This window comes from Rhineura floridana, chromosome 6 (assembly GCF_030035675.1).
Source record: "Rhineura floridana isolate rRhiFlo1 chromosome 6, rRhiFlo1.hap2, whole genome shotgun sequence".
NCBI classification, from domain to species: domain Eukaryota; kingdom Metazoa; phylum Chordata; class Lepidosauria; order Squamata; family Rhineuridae; genus Rhineura; species Rhineura floridana.
The window spans coordinates 18887407-18906588 of record NC_084485.1 but is presented as its reverse complement, the minus strand read 5'-3'; the positions used below and the strand labels follow the sequence as shown (position 1 = coordinate 18906588).

Here is a 19182-nt window from a genome sequence, read left to right as displayed (position 1 = left end):
AAAGTGCGGATTTGATATATTTGGCTTGAAACATGAACTGAATCTAATTTCTCCCCTATCCCTAGTCTCAGAAAAGTAATAGCCTAGCCAATAGTAGTCAATAGTCAATTTATTTATATACCACATTTCCCACAAATAGTCTGCGCTCAGAGCAGTTTACGTAAACAAAAGTCCAAATACTGTAGCATAATAGCATTACATAATAAAAAGAAAAATCACGATGAAACTAAAAATTCATATAATATACAACAAAAGCCTAGAACCATTCTCCCTGATACCTACTTTTCTGTGTGCAGGAGTTTTTGTCTGGAAGGGCTCTGATTCATGTGGGTTCTCACCCGCTGTCTGAAGTCATCTATAGCCAGTTGCATGAGACAAAGGGAAACTATGTGGGGAGTTAGAATTATGTCAAATGCATGTGAAGTAGCTGCATTATCAGCTTCTCCTGGGAGACAGATGTGTTGCTCGTGCTTGCACATTATGTCACTAATGCCCGAGTGTTTCTTGTTTAGTGAACCCTGCAGCAACATGCTGTACTGTACTGCCAGGGTGTCCTCAGACTGAGTCTTAAGCTCATCCCTCACCTTCCACCTCAAGACAAACAGCAACTGTACATGCACAAGTGATCATGCAATTGATTTTCTCAGGAAAGGAAGAAAGAAACATTAGCTAACTCTCATCCCTAGACAATCTGTTCTAACAAGTCAGGACAAACACTCCTGACCACTGTTAAGTTGAAGTTTGCTTGAAAAAACAACGGAGGTGGGGTGAAAGACATATCTGGGGAGGGACAGGCTAAACAAATATGAGTTCTTCAGTAAGGAACATTTGCTGCCAAAAATCCAGTTCCAGTGGCCTGGGGCAAAACCAGAGGTGTCTTGGCTCGCTCAGTCAAAAAGCCAAAAAGTCTTGACTTTCAGGGTGTCTCCCACTACTGAGCAGATTGTTCCTCAGGCACTGAGAGCAGAGGATGCAAAAATCTATCTCAGGGTCATGCCTAAAGGAATGAAAAATGGAAACGGACTGCCTTCAAGTCGATCCCGATTTATGGCAACCCTATGAATAGGGTTTTCATGGTAAGCGGTATTTAGAGGTGGTTTACGATTGCCTTTCTCTGAAGCTGAGAGGCAGTGACTGGCCCAAGGTCACCGAGTGAACTTCATGGCTATGTGGGGATTTGAACCCTGGTCTCCCAGGTCCACATTGGCTCTCCTGCCTAAAGGCATATAGTGCCCAAATTAAACATCTACTCCGAACTCTTAAAAGTGAACTGCACCTGTTCAGGTACATTGGTTCCTGGTACTTGACACTGTTACTCAACTCATTAGGATTATAGCAGGTGTGGGAAACCTTCAGCCCTCCAGATGTTGCTGAACTATAATTCCTATCATCCCTGGCCATTGGCCATATTTGATGGGGCTGATGGGAGTTATAGTTTAGCAAGATCTGAAGGGCCAAAGGATCCCCATGGCTGGTCCATATGCTGTATCTGCTGTGTGTTTTGTTAAATCGTTATTGACAAGAAACCACCTATGAAATTACTTACTCAGTCTACATGCATGTATAGTTGCTGAAAACACCTGTTCTCGCACTTGAAACTAGTTACCTACAAGGAGGCAGTGCCTGATAAAAATGTGTGAAATTAACTAGTAATGTTTTTATTTGGAAAGGGAACGGAGTTGCAGCATCAGTTTTAGAAAAAATGTTTTTGGTCTTTTTTAATTTAGAAACAATACTTGTTTTTATTTTGCTATGTTTATAGATGTTTTGCTATATTTATAAAAAAGAAACCTGCACCTGCTCAATGTCACTCTGCTTCAGAGTTCTGAAAGAGACACAACTGAAGCCCCATCCTAGTTGTGTATTGCTTGGTCCAAGCCTTATTTTAAGGGAGGGGATGTGGACCTTTGACCTTCCAAATGCTGCTGGACTACAACTCCCATCAGCCCCAGCCAGCATGGTCAGTGATGGAGGAGGATGGGAGTTGTAGTCCAACAGCATCTGGAGGGACAGAGGTTCTCTATCCCTGTTGTAAGGTGTCTGTGAACTGAGACATGACACATAGAAGGAAAAATTGAGATCCAGTATGTGGCTTCTTCTGTCACTGCAGCACTGTGGTAGAGAATGATTGTGCTTAATCAAAGTGGCACTTGTCTTTTCTAGGAATCATTCATGCTCCTCCTGCTGTGTGCCACAGCTAGAATGGCCAGGTGCAAAAGGGTCAAGGCTCCTTCACCTTTAACAGTTGTGTCAAAGAGGGGATTTCAGCAGGTGTCATGCAAGCAGGTGCTGGCTGATGATGAAATCCCCTCTTGGACACAACTATTAAAGGTGCAAGAGCCCTGACCTTTTTTTGCATCTGGGTACCCTAGCCACAGCAAGAGCACGGGAAGCCTGTAGTTTTGTGAACTTGTCCAAAATTTAGGTAAAGTCTGCGAGATTTCCATTGAGTTGGTATGCACCTCTTATCTTATGGCCCCCTTATGCTGTTCCATGCCCCAGAACTGTAGGAGCTGCCCACCTGGAGCCAATGGGTGCAGGGCCTTCTTGTAGGTGGTTCCCTGTTTGTGGAATGCTGTCCCTGATGAGGTGCATCTGTATTAACATGCAGGAGGACATTAAAAAACATTCCTATTCAGCCATGTATTTGATGGCTGGAAGCAATTGTTCCTAGCAGTTATTAACTGTGCAAGTATGTGTCTGCTTTTAAAATGTTTTTAGATGTTTTTGATATTTTTAAAGCATTTGAAATCTATCATTTTATTTTAATTGTATTGTTTTACTGCTTGCGTGTTTGTGTGGGAGAAAGAACAGTATAGAAAAATTAAAAAATAAAGAACAAAGAAGAGAATATTGATGACCGAAAAGAATGGGTAAACCTTATTTCAACATGTATCACACTCCCATAAAGCTTATTGCAGAGGTTCCCAAACACTGATCCGTGGACCACCTGTGGTCCACGAGCTTCATTCAGGTGATCTGTGGCATGTCTACATTAAATATTCATGTTAATTTTTCATTGCATTTTATTGCTTCTTTTATTTCATATATTTTATTATATTACAATTTAAATTCTGTGGAATTATAATAAAATATAATTTAAGAAATAAAAGAAGCTATTAAAATGCAATTAAAAATCACACACCACCTAGCATAGCAGATTACCATTGCTACAATGGGCAGAAAAATCATTAAGTGGTCTGCCAAGACCATCAGCAATTTTCAAGTAGTCAATGGGGCGGGGGGATGTTTGGGAACCACTAGCTTAGGGGATGTCCCTTGTTTCATACCATACGCCAGTGGTCTTCAACCATGGGTCCCCAGATGTTGATAGACTATAACTCCCATCATTCCTGACTATTGACTATGCTGTCTGGGATGATGGGAGTTGTAGTCCAACGACATATCGGGAACCAAGGTTGAAGAACAGTGCTGTATCGTGTACAGAGGGGTCAGGTAATCTCCTGCCCTCCAGATGTTAGCGAACTACACCTCCCACCGTACCTGGCCATTGGCCATGCTTGCTGGGGCTGATGAGAGTTGTAGTTCAGCAACGTCTGGAGAGCTCAGGCATTCCCCAGCCCTGGTGTGCAGCTGCAAAGCATCCCTTACATTGAAGATTTTGTTCTGGAAATGTCCTGCTTTCCTCACCTAAATGTTTGTTCTTGACCTTTTGTTCCATCTGACCTCCAGAAATCGGCTAATCTGATTTCCACCTCCACTCCAGTAATATTCAATTTTCTATGTTGCAATGGAACATTCAACTAACATAAGTCCTTGCTATCTGTTCTTGATGGTCACCTTGCACTGAGGTAAACATTTAAAATCTTTTGGATGAGGGAAATTACTCATCATTTGGAAGGGTGAAGTATTCCTGTATTTACTATCAAGTAACAGAATAGTACATCTATTTCATTCGCACACAGCACTGCACTGTCAGGAAACTTTACATTAAAAACAGGGATAGGGAAACTTTTTCAGGCTGGGGGCCATGTTTTGGGGGCCATGTGCCACTAGTGGGCAGGGCCAGAGGCAAAAGTGGGTGGAGTAATGCATGTTAATTGTACCTTGTACAGAAGACTTGTTTCTATACACACGTCGTTCTCTATCTTCCATTCAGGCAAGCAAGAAACTTTATCAGAATTGAAGGATGCATTCTAGCTAGGCAAAAGCACTCAAGGAGAGTACAAAGCATGGCTGGTGAGGAGGTATGTCCTGGGGAGAAGAGTTGCAGCTGGGGAGAGCCCCGAGGACCAAGCAGGCAGGACCGGAGGGCCACATCTGGCCCCTAGGCCTGAGGTTCCCCATCCTTGGTTTAGGGGGGATGCAACTATTGAGGTCTCCTTCCACACACCAGGGACAAAGGCCTCTGGTAGGCCTAATATACTCAATCCTGAACTTGGAGTGCCTTTGGTTCATTCATATACCCAAAGTGGCTTTCATGTTTCTAAGAATTCAGTGACACGGGAAAAATGATGTTGGGCGGGAAAGCACTCCTTTATACACTCCCTTTTAAAAATAAAACCACATATTTTGTAAGAGTTTACTACTTATGGAGAATTTGGCTACAACTCTTGCATGACATACCTGTTTCTTACAGACAGGCTAGACTTGAAAGAGTTGACTACTGGTGATGACTAAGTGCAATTAAAGTTGGCATTAAATTCCTTTTCTTTTGTAGTCATGCATGTCTAGGTGTTAGATAAAACAAACACTGTCAAATTCTAGAGATAGCAGCCTTTTATGAGATCCAGCAATTCCAGTTTCTGTTTAGAAAGGAAAAGAAAATATTCTGATGACATGAGTAATGATTACTGTCCTATCTTAACAGTGAGGTTGTAACTCTAACTCGTCCCTTCTTTGGAAATTGTACATAGCAATGTTCTCCCAGATCACTTCCAGGCAACCTGTCTATGAGCATTATACAATATCTCTTGTTTGTTGAGCATTCATTCTGATTTGTTTATGGGAAGGTTACATGACATCTCATCAACAAGCAAATGCTATCCCACATATCCTACACCGCACTGGCTTTCATATACTGTGTCAACTCATATAAAATGTCTGGGTGGTATGCAACAATACATACAAGTACAATACAACAGATATATTGTAAAAATACAGAATGATCATTGAAGCAACTGGCTAATCAAGAAAGTTTAAACAGCTAAAAAGGCCTGTCAACGTAAAAAGGCCTTCAACACAAAAGTCAACAGCAAGGATGCCTGCCAAATCTCTAATGGAAGAGTAAGGGGCTGGCAACACTAACTGCCCAACTTCCAGAGCTTGGAAAAGTTACTTTTTTTGAACTACAACTCCCATCAGCCCCAGCCAGCATGGCCACTGGATTGGGCTGATGGGAGTTGTAGTTCAAAAAAGTAACTTTTCCAAGCTCTGCGCGACTTCTTGTTTAACCAATTAGGGCTCTGTGACACGGGTGGCAACTAACAGCATTCCTCCCACCTAAAACTGTGACAGTCTGGATGAACTCTTATAGCAGATTCATGAGCCTGGAGACTAGATGGGAAATGAAGATGCAGAAAAAATGAACGAAAATGGCTTCTGTGGACTCTAGAATAGATGCATATAGTTTTATCTGAAAATGAGAATTGGGAAAAGGGTTTTCTGGTGTGGGATAAGCCAGCCTGCCTGCCTGCCTCTCCAGCAACATCCAGAGACACTCCAAATGGAATGTTGATTGCCTCTTACTCTTTTGTCTGCCCCCATTCTCCAGGTAGACTGTCTCCCTTTCAGAGCTTCCCCCCCCTTTCAGGTGCCTTGCATGTTTATCTGATCAAATATTTACTAAGTTTTATTATTAGTTTTATTTATGTGATGAATGCAAAGCAGATCAAGGAAATAATTAAGTTCACATTGCACCTTAAAGGTCCTTCTGCCTCCAGCCCAGACTGATAAGATATTTCATATTTGTGGCTCGGCTCTTCTCCCCCACCCCCTGCTTCAACCAAGGGCAAAGCTTCTACAGGGACTGTAATTGATGCTTGTTCCAACCAGAAACATGTTTCCTCCTTATTTTGATAGATCCAAAGTCTTAACCAAGCAATTTGAGCAGTTTGACAGGACGATAAAGTTAGGAACATAAATACTGTTGTGTGCCTCCCCAATCTCCGAGCAGTGAGAGATTTTGAGGGGTCCCTGCACTTGCCCAGGGTTTGGTTTCCTTGGAAAAAAGGTCAGCGGAGTCTGTGGTGTCTCTATGAAATATAGTTTATGTGTGGAACACACATTCCAACCTGAGCTTAGGATGGAGGAGTTCAAGGCATCAGCAGTCCAATAGATCTTGCATTTTTCTTTACAGGAGACACCCTAAAGTCATGGTGCAGAGAGCTAGCCTCTCTGCCTGCCCTCAGTCTCCAGCTTTTGTCTCTCTGCCTCCACCTCAAAATGCAAGCCTCTCCTTGGCCTCAGGAAAGGGAGGGCTCTCCTGAAGAGTTTTAATAACTATAGGATCTCCCTGACTCATTCGCCAGTTAAGGGGTACTTTATAAGGCCCATTAACTCACCTGGTCACCCTATTAGACTAACAAAGGGAGATCTGCCCAGCAGAGCAGATTTCTCACCTCCAGGTGCAGGGTTCCAAATCAGAGGCTGAAGGGGACTCGTAGAAACCATCTATCTCAACCCCAAACCCATAACAATATTAACCGTGGTGATCCTTAAGAACCAGGACTGTTTCAAAGCAGCCCATCTTTCCAAATTACGTTTGGTCTTTTCAATAGCTCTACCATAGTTTAACTTAAACATTGTTGATAGGTCTCATTTCAGTTTTATGGCCACACATCTAATGGAGTTTGTTTAAGCAGGCAAAGCCCAGCTTGTTGACTCCAGAATGAGCTTCAGCTGAAAGGTTTATTGCTAGCAATTTTGACTTTTTCTGACCCAGCTGTTGGGCTGTAGCAATCAATTTGATTGCAAAGATAAGTTAAAGAAGGTAGGGGCTGCTCTAGTGTCATCTGCAAACAAAGATCGTTTAGTTTGGCTTTGACCTACCCTAATTCCTCTCTAAAGCTTTATTATTTCTGACAGGAATAGACAAGGCAAATTAACCATTTAAGCCAGTGTGGTGGAGTGGTCAGAATGTTAAGAGTAGGTCAAGTAGTCACTTGAGTATGACACTCACTGGGTGACCTTGGGCCAGTCACTGTCTCTTGGTCTAACCTACCTCACAGGGTTGTTGCAAGGATAAAATAGGGAAGAGAACAACCGTGTATGGCACCTTGAGCTCGTTGGAGAAATGTAATAATGCCACCCCAATCTCCCTGTGGTGACAGATCTCCACAGGTCCCTGTGCTTGCCCAGGGTTTGGTTTTCTTTGAATGAAGGTCAGTGGAGACTGTGGTGTCTTTATGAAATATGGTTTATTTACATACATTCACAGCCTGCGCATAAGATGGAGGGGTTCAAAGCATCAGCAGTCCAATAGATTTTGCTTTTCCATCACTTTTACAGGAGGCATCCTAAAACCATGGTGCAGGGAGAGCTAGCCTCTCCGCCTGTCTCCAGTTCCCAGCCTTTCCTCATACTCCCTAAAAACACAAGCCTCTCTTAGGTGGGGGGGGGAGCTGTCTTGAAGAGTTTCAGTAACAATAGGATCTCCCTGGCCCATTCGCCAGTTAATGGGTACTTGACAGACCCATTAGCCCACCTGGCCACTCTATTAGATTAACAAAAAAGACTCATCTGATTAGCAGAGCAGGTTTCTCAGCTGCAGAGCCCACCTCCATGTGCAGGGTTCCAAATCAGAGACTGGAAGGGGACTCATGGAAATCATTTATCTCAACCCCCAAACTCATAACAATTAGGGTTGCCAGGCTCAAGGCCTGATCCTGATCCTGTATCTTTAGGAGAAGAGAAAGTCATCCAAGTGCAGGTGTTCTTGCAACTCTGTAATGGGAAAAACCACAAGGTGGAATTCTCCCTTCCCCCTGCACAACTTTTAAAGATACAGAAGACTTCTTGGTTGCCAGGTCCGACCTTTAATAAAAATGTAAATGTATTGCCTTCAAGTCGATTCAGACTTATGGCAACCCTATGAATAGGGTTTTCATGAGGCTGAGGCAGTGACTGGCCCAAGGTCACCCAGTGAGATTCATAGCTATGTGGGGATTCAAACCCTGGTCTCCCAGCTCATAGTCAAACACCTTAACCAGTACACCACACTGGCTGTAAGAGTTTAATATTCTTAAATTAATCCAGTTTCTAGACCAGCCTTTCCCAACCAGTGTGCCTCCAGATGTTGTTGGACTACAACTCCCATCAGCCTCAGCCAGCATTGCCAATGGTCAGGAAAGATGGGAATTGTGGTCCAACAGCATCTGGAGGCACACTGGTTGGGAAAGGCTGTTCTAGACTGTGTGCCAGCAATGAATCATTCTAAAGGTCAAACCATACATGACACAGGAGATTGCGATTGGCATTCCCTCTCTGGATTTTTATAGTTTAAAGCAGCTGCATGGTGTCTAGCTCTGGGAAAGGCTTCTTTGCTTCTCCTTCCACCTCTGCCATTCTCCAGATGAGGATACCTGCTTGTATGCTTTCCACTATGGGCAAAATGCCGGCTTTGGATGACAATTTAAATCTGGGAAATGGGGTCAGGGAAATAGTTAACCTTTTACTTCCTGTGTCAGGCCCCTAAACTGTTTAATTAAAAAAAAACAGGAGGAGATTCTGACCATATAATATAAGTGTGAAGTGAATCTGTAATCTATCTAAGAATAAGATTGTAATCTAAGAATAAGATGTGCAGATCCTAGAACATGACTTCTCTTTAGCCCTCATTTGATTTCAGTGGCCAAATATTTTAACGCAGCTCAGAGCAAATGTCTGCTATTCACTCTTAACCTTCACTTGTAGTTGATTTACTGTTACTCTAGTATTTGAGCGTGAATTTTATTTAATCTATGCACTGTTTGTAAATTTTATCCGTATGACGGGTCGTTGACCACAATAAAGATGATGATGATGACTTCTCTTCGTATGAATAGTTTCTTATTACAGGATTAACAACTCTCCATGCATCCTCTCTTTTCCAAACATTTAGCCATTTTCTGCCATTTGGATTACTTGTTGTTGTTAACAGCTATGCTTTCTCAAGCTTTACATCTGTCTAGCAAAGGGTCAGTTACCACACTGATATCTCCTGCCATTGGTAGTTCCCTTTCTCTAAATGTCAAAATATCTTTAAGATATCACAGAAACCACTGACCTTTGAAGGTAGCTGACCTTTGCTTAGTCTTGGATTAGTTCTTAAAAAAAAAAGAATGCTTTTCTTCTTACTTGGGACTATAAGATTTTGTGAGTGGTTTTTATTAGAGACATTTTTGCATCATTCCACCTGCTGTACCTCTTTTGCCTGGAAAATGGATAATCTGGTCTACATGGCTTTCTCTCATGTGTGCTTCTAATTCTGTACTACTAAAGAACATTTGGAATGTGTGAAATTCAGGAGGCAATAAGTTTGGTGATGAGAGTTGGACACTGACAGTTGTATCTTTATGTGTTCATAAAACTAAAAATTTGTACTTCTGCAACCATAGAGCTCTGAAACTAACACCTTAAGCTGTTTCCATCTAATGATTTGCAGTATATCTATAAAAAAGATATGGTTAGGTTGTCAGACTTAGCTGGGTTCAAATCCACAATGCATCATGAAGCTCACTGGGTGATCTTGGGATAGTTCATTGTCTCTCAGCCTAACCTGCCAACACATAGGGTTGTTGTGAGGATCAAGTGAGAGCAGAGAACCATGTATGCCATTTGAGCTCAGTGAAAGAAAAGTGGGATATAAATGCAATGAAATAAAATAAAACGTAAAAGCAGCAGTTAACAAAAGGCATTCAATTCCACAGGGGAAAGATGCTTTGTATATGGTAAAAAAAAAAAGCACTCTTGTAATTGTTGAGAGGAGTCTGAGGAACTGATGCATGCAATGTCATGACATAGATAATGCAAAGTCTGCTGTGTACGCACCATAATTTTAAAGCACATGGCTCCCTCCAAAGAATCCTGAGAAGTATAGCAGGGAGCTGTGTTTAGTTGAGCTCCCTATGTGTGTGGAGGGGGTTACCCATATTGAACATTATTTAAAATATGCATTGAATAGTATGTGTTATGTGAAATGTAGTATAGTAATACAGCTTCACGCTAATATGAAGCCAGGCATGGTCTGAAGCCGGACACTGTGATTGGGCCTCCATGTATTTGTAGGTGTGATATGGGCACCTGTGGGAGAGCTTTGCATTTTCACCTGGAAGTAAGACACCCTCCTGTGTGCTCCCACCCGAAGTGTAATATGTAGTTCAACCTTAAAAGTGTGTGCGGAACAGATTGCAATTGCTTAGTGGTAAAGGACCAGAAGACATTCTGTGCATCCTCAGAGATTCTCTTGACCGGTGATATCCCCCGCTGCAATCCTTTTGCTTTCTGAACTGTTATTTTTATTTTAAATTTTTCAATCTCTTTGGTTAATGCATTGGTTGATTATGGTGTTAGTTGTTTCTTATCGATTATTAATATGTTTATTGATTATTAGTAAAAAAAAAATGAGAAACTTATTTTCATTGTCTTGTGGTGTTGCTTTTTTTAAACCTGGGAAGGTGCCCTCAGCACTGTGTGTATGCTTTGGTGGAATTAAAAAAAAGATGCCAAACAGATAGATATTCATATCTGTTTCTTTAAGTGGGCGTAGCCAGTGTTCAAATAAAGGAGGGGCGGTGGGGCTGGACAAGATCAACAAGACCTGTAAGAGGCATTTTCTCTCTCGCGCACCCCCCCCCATCCTCTTTACAGGATCCCTGGTCAGAGGGCTTGAGAGCTCACTCCAGTGTACTGTCCACACATACACGCACGCGCACACCTCTCCGTAGGATCTCTTCAGGACTCTCCTGCTTGGGTAGATCCCAACGGGGCTCGGGAGGTGCATCTTTCTGCGGCCAACAGGCGGCTGGACAGACGTCTGGAGGATCGCCTACCTCGCCTCTCTAGAAAGAGAGAGGCAGCAGCGAGCGAAGCCACGATGCCGATAAGAAGCGGCTTCTTCCCGGCTGCGGCGCGCCCGCGGATCTCCCGCGCTGTGCCTCTCCTCCTGGCGGTAGGGAAAGAGGGATGGAGGGAGAGAGGGAGGGAGGGAGGAAAGGGAGGGGAGGCTAGCAAATCGGATATCTGAATGGGACCCTCCGGGGGCTCAACGCTTTGCCCCAGGGCTGCTTTTTTCACTGACTGCCCAGTCTTAGGAGGAGACGAGCAGCGTCCGGGGGAGCGAAAGATCCCATGACTCCTGTCTCCTTGGAAACTAACTGGCAGCACCTGCTTTTTTTTTAATCACCTTTCCCTGGTGGTTTGGCTCTGCACCAATCTGCTTTTCTTTTCGGGCCAGGTGACGACCTTTTAAATATCTCTTGGACTTTTCGATCGTGCATTTTCGAGCTCGGTTTCTGATTGGTCTCTCAGTGCTTTTAAGATCTCTTTGGACTGTTGTTCGCCGCTGCTGGTTTTAAACTTGGGTTCATTCTGCTGCTGGTTTCAAAATCCGCCCTAGGTTTTGTGTGTCGGTTAAATCTGTGTGTGTCTTTGGAAATAGAAAGAGCCCCGCTGGATCGGGCCCAAAGCCCATCTAGTCCAGTGTCCTCTTCTCGCAGTGGCCAGCCTTGCCAAGCTGGGCTTCTTTGAGGGAAAGGATGGGATATAAGTTTCAACACAAAATAAAATAGACCAGCCTGTGGGAGTCGCACAGCCAGGACCCAAGTACCACAGTGGTCTCCCTACCTGTAATCCCCACCCATGGCATCTGAAGCTTACTGCCTTCAACAATGGACGTACAATATTGCCACTGTGGCAAGTAATCATCAATAGCCTTATTTTCAATGAATGTCTCATTCTCTTCTAAAGCCATCCAAGCTGGTGGCTATGGCTGCCTCTTGTGGAAGTGAATTTAGTTTAACTATGAGGCTTGTGAAGAAGTCCTTTCTTCTGTCTGTCCAGAATCCTACAACATTTAGCTTCATTGGAGAGTGCCAAGTTCAGTTTTATGAAGGGGGGGGATCTTTTCCCTGTCCACTTTCTCCACACCGTGCACCATTTTATAACACCCCAGTTATGTCACATCTGGTATTTGATATTATCTGTCTTTTTTTTTTAAAGTGTAAAGCGCCCAAAGACATTCTGTTACTAGGCAGTATATAGATACTGTGAAATAGAATAAAATCTATTCCGAAGCATGCTGCCTCCCATTGCAGAAGCAGAGCAGAGCCACCCTGGCTAGTAGCAGTAGAGAAGTAGTGGGTGGGTGTGCTCAACTTTTTCCTAAAATTTGCCCAACTCAAAATCCCTCTTCTAGCTGCTTTTACAACCAGGGTAAAAGAGTTTAAACCAGGGAGCTTGATAACAGCCATCTAAGCATTTTCCTCCAGACCCAGAAAAAAAAAAGTAGATGTGATGCTAGGACGGGCATAGAAGTCTAAACATCTCCACCCAGCACAGTACCCTGATGGGGATTCAAATCACCCTCTCATATAAGTGATCCATGTACACACAAAAGGCTGGGGAATGGAGCATAATACAGATAGCTGTTGTGGTACTCTCCAAAGGTCTGTGGACTACAACTCCCATCATCCCTGACCATTAGCCATGCTGGTTGTGGATGATGGGTGATGGAGTCCAAAAATCAGAAGGGTGCCACTTTGGCTATCATTGACCCAATGTATAAGTAAAGCAAGCCTTGGAAAATAAAGATTAAAAGCGTGGTCTCAAAAAGGTGAAAAAAGAATTCGTTTCCCTTTTTTTCTTTTGGAACTAATAAAAAATAAAACACTATGAGAAGATTGAACTCATAATTGTGGATCCAGAGAGTAACATTAGAATGCAGGAGAAAATGAATGATCATAAACCTGTAATATATCTTCAAGCACATGGAGCTAATATTGAACAAGAGATAGAACGGTTTCTAGGAGATGCTGGATCCTTTGAGGAAAATAGCTTCACTCTTGAACGAATTCTAGTTAAAGAGGACAACTGAACATTGGTGGGAAAGGAGGTCACCAAAGTATGAGATCTTAGGCTTGCAGACTCAATCTGTATGGGGGTTAAACTTTAAAACAGCAGTTCAGCTAAGCCTCCGAAATGTTTGTGTTTGCCTTCCAAGCTGTTAGAATGGAAAAGCCTGTGTCCCTTTGGTATAGTGTCCCAAGCACTCTTCAGGTGTTCATTATGAATTAATAAAGGGGTTCTCCTTTATGAGTGGGTGAACCTTGCCTCCTGGGCACTTTGCCCATGCTCCGCCAGTTGGCGCATGATCAGCAGCACTCTGGAGCCCTACATGTGTATGTCGTGCATAGGGCCTGCTCCATGGCGATCAGACTCCTGAGTCACCAGAGGTTGTGTTCCTTCACAGGGAGCTCTACATGTTTTATCCAGTAACATATTATTCTACATTATCTTATTTACTTAATTTTATTCTATTTTACATTACGAATAATGTGTTTTATGCTGTTCTTGAATGCTGGTCTTTGACTGTAATGAAGAATGATTTGATTGGATATGGCAGCATAGATGATGGTTTGGATCCAAACTGAGTTAGGTGAATTTAGGTCCCATTGAAATTAGTGGGACAATTTAACCATGATTTGATTTAATCTGAATTTAACTAAGCGTGTTTAGCTGTGCAGGATGTGTAGAAGGATATCCTGTGATCCGGCTACACTTTCATTTTTTGTAATTTTGTTTCTTCTAGATGAACATGCATTTGTCTGGAGTTTTATTCTTTTCTATAGTGAATCTGATTTTCTAGTATGGTGCATCCCCTGTTCTTCTCTGTTAATGTGCATGCCTTAGATTCTTCTTCCCTTCCATTTCCCCACCTAAGCAACTTTATCTTCCTCAGTCCCTGTTGTACAATGTTCTCAACATAATGCATCTTTTGAACGACAACATTGTTCAGATTATTTTTGGGGGGGGCATAGCTCAGTGGTCGAGCACCTGCTTTGCATGCAGAAGGTCCTAGGTTCAAACCTCAGCATCTCTAGGTACAGCTGGGAGAGACCCCTTGCTTGAAACCCTGGAGGGCTGCTGCCAGTCAGTGTAGATAGTGCTAAGCTGGATGGACCCATGGTCTGACTTAGTATAAGGCAGCTTCCTATGTTCTTATGTTCTTCAATCTGCATTAGAAACATTCTTCCTTCCTATCTTTCTCCCGTACATCTTTATGTCACTCTGTCCTTTGGAAGCTTATAAATGCCTGGTGTCTTAACCTAAAGGGAACTTGAGCCCCGCCCCCTGCTCACTGCTTTTGCTTTATGTCCCTACTTTGGGGGTGGGGTGGGGTGGGGTTGTAAAGCAACTTTCCTTGTAATTTACTGGACTGCTCATATTTGTTTACTTACACCATTCATATGCCACTTAACATTTTTTTTTAAAAAACAATCTCCGCTGTGGTTTACAAGAAAAGGTGCAGTCAGAAAAATCACAGCTAAAATCTGAGAGGCAAACAGTGTCAAAACGCAGTGAAATGTTAAATTGCACCACTGAGCAGCAGAACCTGAGAAAAGTCTTCCAACCATCATTGAACGCCTGAACGAACAGGGTTTGAAGAAGGTGTTTTCAACATGCTGCATCTGATGCCTCCTGGATGACACTTGGGTGGATGTTCCAGATTGCATAGCCAACAAGGCCTCCTCTGATTCTAGGGTCCACCCCTCCACCTCCTTATATGGTATATAGCTCTACTGTGTGACAGTAGTGGTCAATGGGGCAGTGAAAGTCGAGTGGCATTGCATACCTGGGCTTCCGGATGGCAAGGGTCGCTGCTGCTTACTGTGAGGGAGAAAGGGAGATGCAAGGTGTGGGGAGCGCCGTGCTAGGATTGCCAGGTCAGAAGCATCCCAAACCCTGAGATTTCAGGGGTGGACCCTGGAGCTAGCTGCATCTTCTCTGTGGGGGTGAGAAGGAACTTCCTCCTCCCCCTCCCCCTCCAGTGAGATGCAGCCAGATCCAAAGCTGGGGAGGGGTGCGACAACAGGCCTAAATCTCCCTGGGGAAAGGAGATTTGGGCCCACTGTCACGCCCCCGGCCGTGGAGCCAGCTGCATTTGATCGCATGTGCCTGGCTCCAAACCTGGGGAGCACATCAAGGGGCCCCTTGATGCCCCCCTGGCCTTGAAACTGGCTGCATTTGATGGGGGGGTTGGAAGAGGAAGTTCCTTCTCACCCCTGCAATTGAATGCAGCCAGCTCTGAAGCTGGGGAGTGTGTCAATGGCCTAAATCTCCTGGGAGAAGGAGGATTTGGGCTTGTTGTCGTGCCCCTGGCCATCCATAAATCCAGAGATCGGAGTGACTCACCTGGAGACCCAGGGAGAACCCCAAAAATGGAGTCTCTGCATGAACACCGGAGAGCTTGTAATGCTACTTCGTGCAGTGTGGGCACAATGGCAGGAGCATTGGATTGGCTCTGCCGCTGCATCTGCACTGTGCTGTTTTGCGTCACCCCTCCCTCTTGGTAAGCAGCAGCGACCCGCAGCACTTGGAGACCAGGTATGCAATGCTGTCTCACCAAATGCTACTTTGGTATGATCCTTCTACATTTTTGTAGGGCAGTGGTCCCCAAACGTCCCCCCCCCAGACCACTTGAAATTTGCTGAAGGTCTTGGTGCACCATGATTTTTCTGACTTTTGTAGCAATTGTAATGTGCTATGCTGGATGCTGCATGATTTGTAATCATCTTTTTTAATTTTTTAAAATTTCTTTTTTGCTACTTTATTGAATTCCAGTTTGAATTCTATGGACTTCATATTGTAATACAAGAAAGGTAGGGTAGAGTATATTTCAAATGTCTCCTGTGTGTGTTAGAAACACTTCCTACAAACTTCTCCTTTTTGTTAAATTTTAGCCTTTATTGGATGACAACAGTGATTAATGCCTTGCAGCCGACCCTTAGTTTACAGCTCCTTCAGTGGCCATGTATCCTGTTTTACAGCCCCTTCTTTGGAGGAGTTCTGTATTTGGAAGGCCATCCAGCTTAAAGATGAAGGACCATCAGAAGGGAGACCTGCAAGGGCCTTGAAGTTACCCATTAGGAGTTGGCACCTGAAAAGCAGACTGAGCAGGAACACACAGTAGCTGTCAGTGGGGCAGTGAAGGTGGGGCAACAGACATGGCTTCTGGACACCAAGGGTTGCTGTGGCCTACTAAAAGGGAGATGGGAGGGGCACAGCACAGGGAGCTCAGTGTGGTGTGGGTGCGGCAGCAGTAGTGTTGGATTGGCTCTGCTTCCTTGTCCACACCACACTGAGCTCCCCACACCTTGCTCCTCCCTCTTGGTAAGCTGCAGTGACCCTCGGCGTTCACAAGCTAGGCATGCAATGCTACCCCTCCTTCACCACCCCAACGGCTGCTACTGGACACATGACTTAACTGCTCACAGTTTTCCTCACTATAGTGAGATATATTCTATCAAATTATAGTAATTCTTTTTAATTTTACATCTGTACATATAAAGTAGGATTTTTTTTTTTTTAAAAAAAGATTTTAATGATGGTCTGCATGAAAACCCTTCAATGCATCTGCCTACAATTTGGCAGGCTTTAATCCACTCCAGAGGGGCTCCCCTGCCTGAAAATTTCATTCACTTCTGTGAAAAGGGAAATTCCCTATTATAGCGAATGGAGAAAAAACAGATATTTCTTTTTAACAGTTCTAATTCATCCTTAATAATGAGTTGAATTGGAAAGACACAAACTGGGTCCAAAACAGTTTTGGGTGCTTTTCAAAACTACCAATACAATTCAAATCTTGTGCTGGTGAACCTTCCCCTTAAAGTACACTACATTGTCTTAATGTTATAACAGTTTTTGTACACACATGGTGGGGAATGAGCCCCTCAACTCAATGGGACTTGCTTCTGAGTAGACATGCATAGGATTGCCCAATAACGTATCCTTCTTTGGGATCAAGAGGTCACAACTCAAGGTATTGGTCAGTGAAGTAACTGACAAGCCACAGGTAATTCTGCATTCTTTTGTGAGGTAGGAGAGATCCTTGGAGTACTTCATAAAAATCTGGCATTTTGTCATGCTGGTGTTTGTTCTTCTTCTGGCCTGGTGCTAGACGTTATGAAAACCTAAATTCCTGTGGTTTCAGGGACGTTCAGACATCTAGTTCAACTTCCTGCAAAATGAATTTGTTCCTTTCAAACCTCTCAAAAAGGATATTGTAGAACGTTGCAGTGCACCATGTTCCACTATCTTATCAGGACAATCATAGAATCATAGAGTTGGAAGGGGCCTTGTAGGCCATCGAGTCCAACCCCCTGCTCACAGCAGGAAATCCACAGCTAGAGCATCTCCCGCAGATAGCTGTCCAGCCTCTGCTTGAAGACATCCAGCGAAGGGGATCCCACCACCTCCCTAGGCAGTCGGTTCCATTGCCGAACTGCCCTTACTGTCAAGAAGTTCCTTGTAATGTCCAATCTGAATCTACGCTTCTGCAACTTAAAACCATTAGACCTAGTCCTACCCTCTGGGGCAGCAGAGAACAAATCTGTACCCTCCTCTATGTGACAGCCCTTCAGGTACTTAAAGAGTGCAATCATGTCACCCCTCAGCCTTCTCTTCACCAGACTGAACATGCCAAGTTCCTTCAACCTTTCCTCATAAGACTTGTTCTCCATACCGGCTATCATCCTCGTCGCCCTCTTCTAAACCCGCTCTAACTTGTCTATATCTTTCTTAAAATGAGGCACCCAGAACTGAACGCAGTATTCCAGATGAGGCCTGACTAATGCAGAATATAGTGGGACTATTACTTCCCTCGACTTGGAAACTATAGCTCTGTTTATGCAGCCCAAAACCGTGTTTGCCTTTTTTGCCGCAGCATCACACTGCTGGGTCATGTTCAACTTGCGATCCACTACAATTCCAAGGTTCTTCTCACACGCACTACTGCTAAGCCGGGTATTTCCCATCCTGTACCCGTGCATTTTGTTTTTGTGGCCTAAATGCAGAATCCTGCATTTGTCTTTATTGAATTTCATTTTATTAATTTCAGCCCAATTTTCTAGTCTATCCAGGTCCCTTTGGATTTTATTCCTGTCTTCCATTGTGTTAGCTATCCCTCCCAGTTTCGTATCATCCGCAAACTTCATAAGGCTTCCCTCCACCCCATCATCTAAGTCATTGATAAAAATGTTGAAGAGTATCGGCCCCAGGACAGAACCCTGTGGCACTCCACTCGAAACCTCCTTTCAGTCCGAAGCATAGCCACCGACGACCACTCTTTGAGTACGGTTTTCCAACCAGTTGTGAATCCACCTGACAGTATTTCCATCTAGTCCACATTTGACCAGTTTGCTAATCAAAAGGTCGTGGGGGACTTTGTCGAACGCTTTGCTGAAATCTAGACAAATGACATCTACAGCATTTCCACCATCTACTAAGCTAGTGACCCGATCAAAAAAAGAGACGAGATTAGTTTGACAGGATTTTTCTTGACAAACCCATGCTGGCTCCTACTAATCACAGCATTGTCATCTAGATAGTTGCCAATGGACTCTTTTATTATCCGTTCTAATATCTCTCCCGGTATTGAAGTCAGACTGACTGGCCTGTAATTCCCTGGATCTTCTTTTTTACCTTTTTAAAAGAGCGGGACAACGTTTGCCCATCTCCAATCCTCCGGCACCTCTCCCGTTCTCCAGGATTTCTCAAAGATGATGGCAAGAGGTTCCGAGAGTACATCAGCAAGTTCCTTCAATACTCTGGGATGCAGTTCATCAGGCCCTGGAGATTTGAACTCATTTAGGTTAACTAGGTATTTCCTGACTATCTCCTTATCAATCTTGAACTACAATCCTGACCCCTTACTGAGATTGCTACCGATGCAAGGTTGCACACTGTTCCCTTTTTGGGAGAAAACGGAGGCAAAATAGGTGTTGAGCAGTTCTGCCTTTTCCTTGTTATCTGTCAACATTTTGCCATCCTCACTGAGCAGCAGTCCCACCGTTTCCTTGGTCTTTCTCTTGCTTCGAACATATCTGAAAACCCCCTTTTTGTTGTTCCTCACTTTCATCGCCAGCCTCAGCTCATTCTGGGTTTTAGCTTTCCTTACGCTATTCCTGCAAGCCCGAGCTGCTCGTCGGTACTCTTCCTTGGTGATGCATCCTTCCTTCCATTCTT

The 19182-nt window shown here is 43.8% G+C and overlaps 1 protein-coding gene across 2 annotated transcripts in view; it reads left to right on the top strand.

The window, feature by feature from the left end:
- Nucleotides 1-10740: 10740 nt before the first annotated feature.
- Nucleotides 10741-19182, top strand: part of CDH26 (cadherin 26) — a 40584-nt gene continuing 32142 nt past the window's right edge. For both annotated transcript variants that reach the window (XM_061631106.1, XM_061631105.1), the window contains exon 1: nucleotides 10741-11110. In XM_061631106.1, coding sequence (XP_061487090.1) covers nucleotides 11036-11110 — 75 coding nt within the window. In that variant the 5' untranslated portion in view covers nucleotides 10741-11035. The remainder of the gene's footprint in view (nucleotides 11111-19182) is intronic.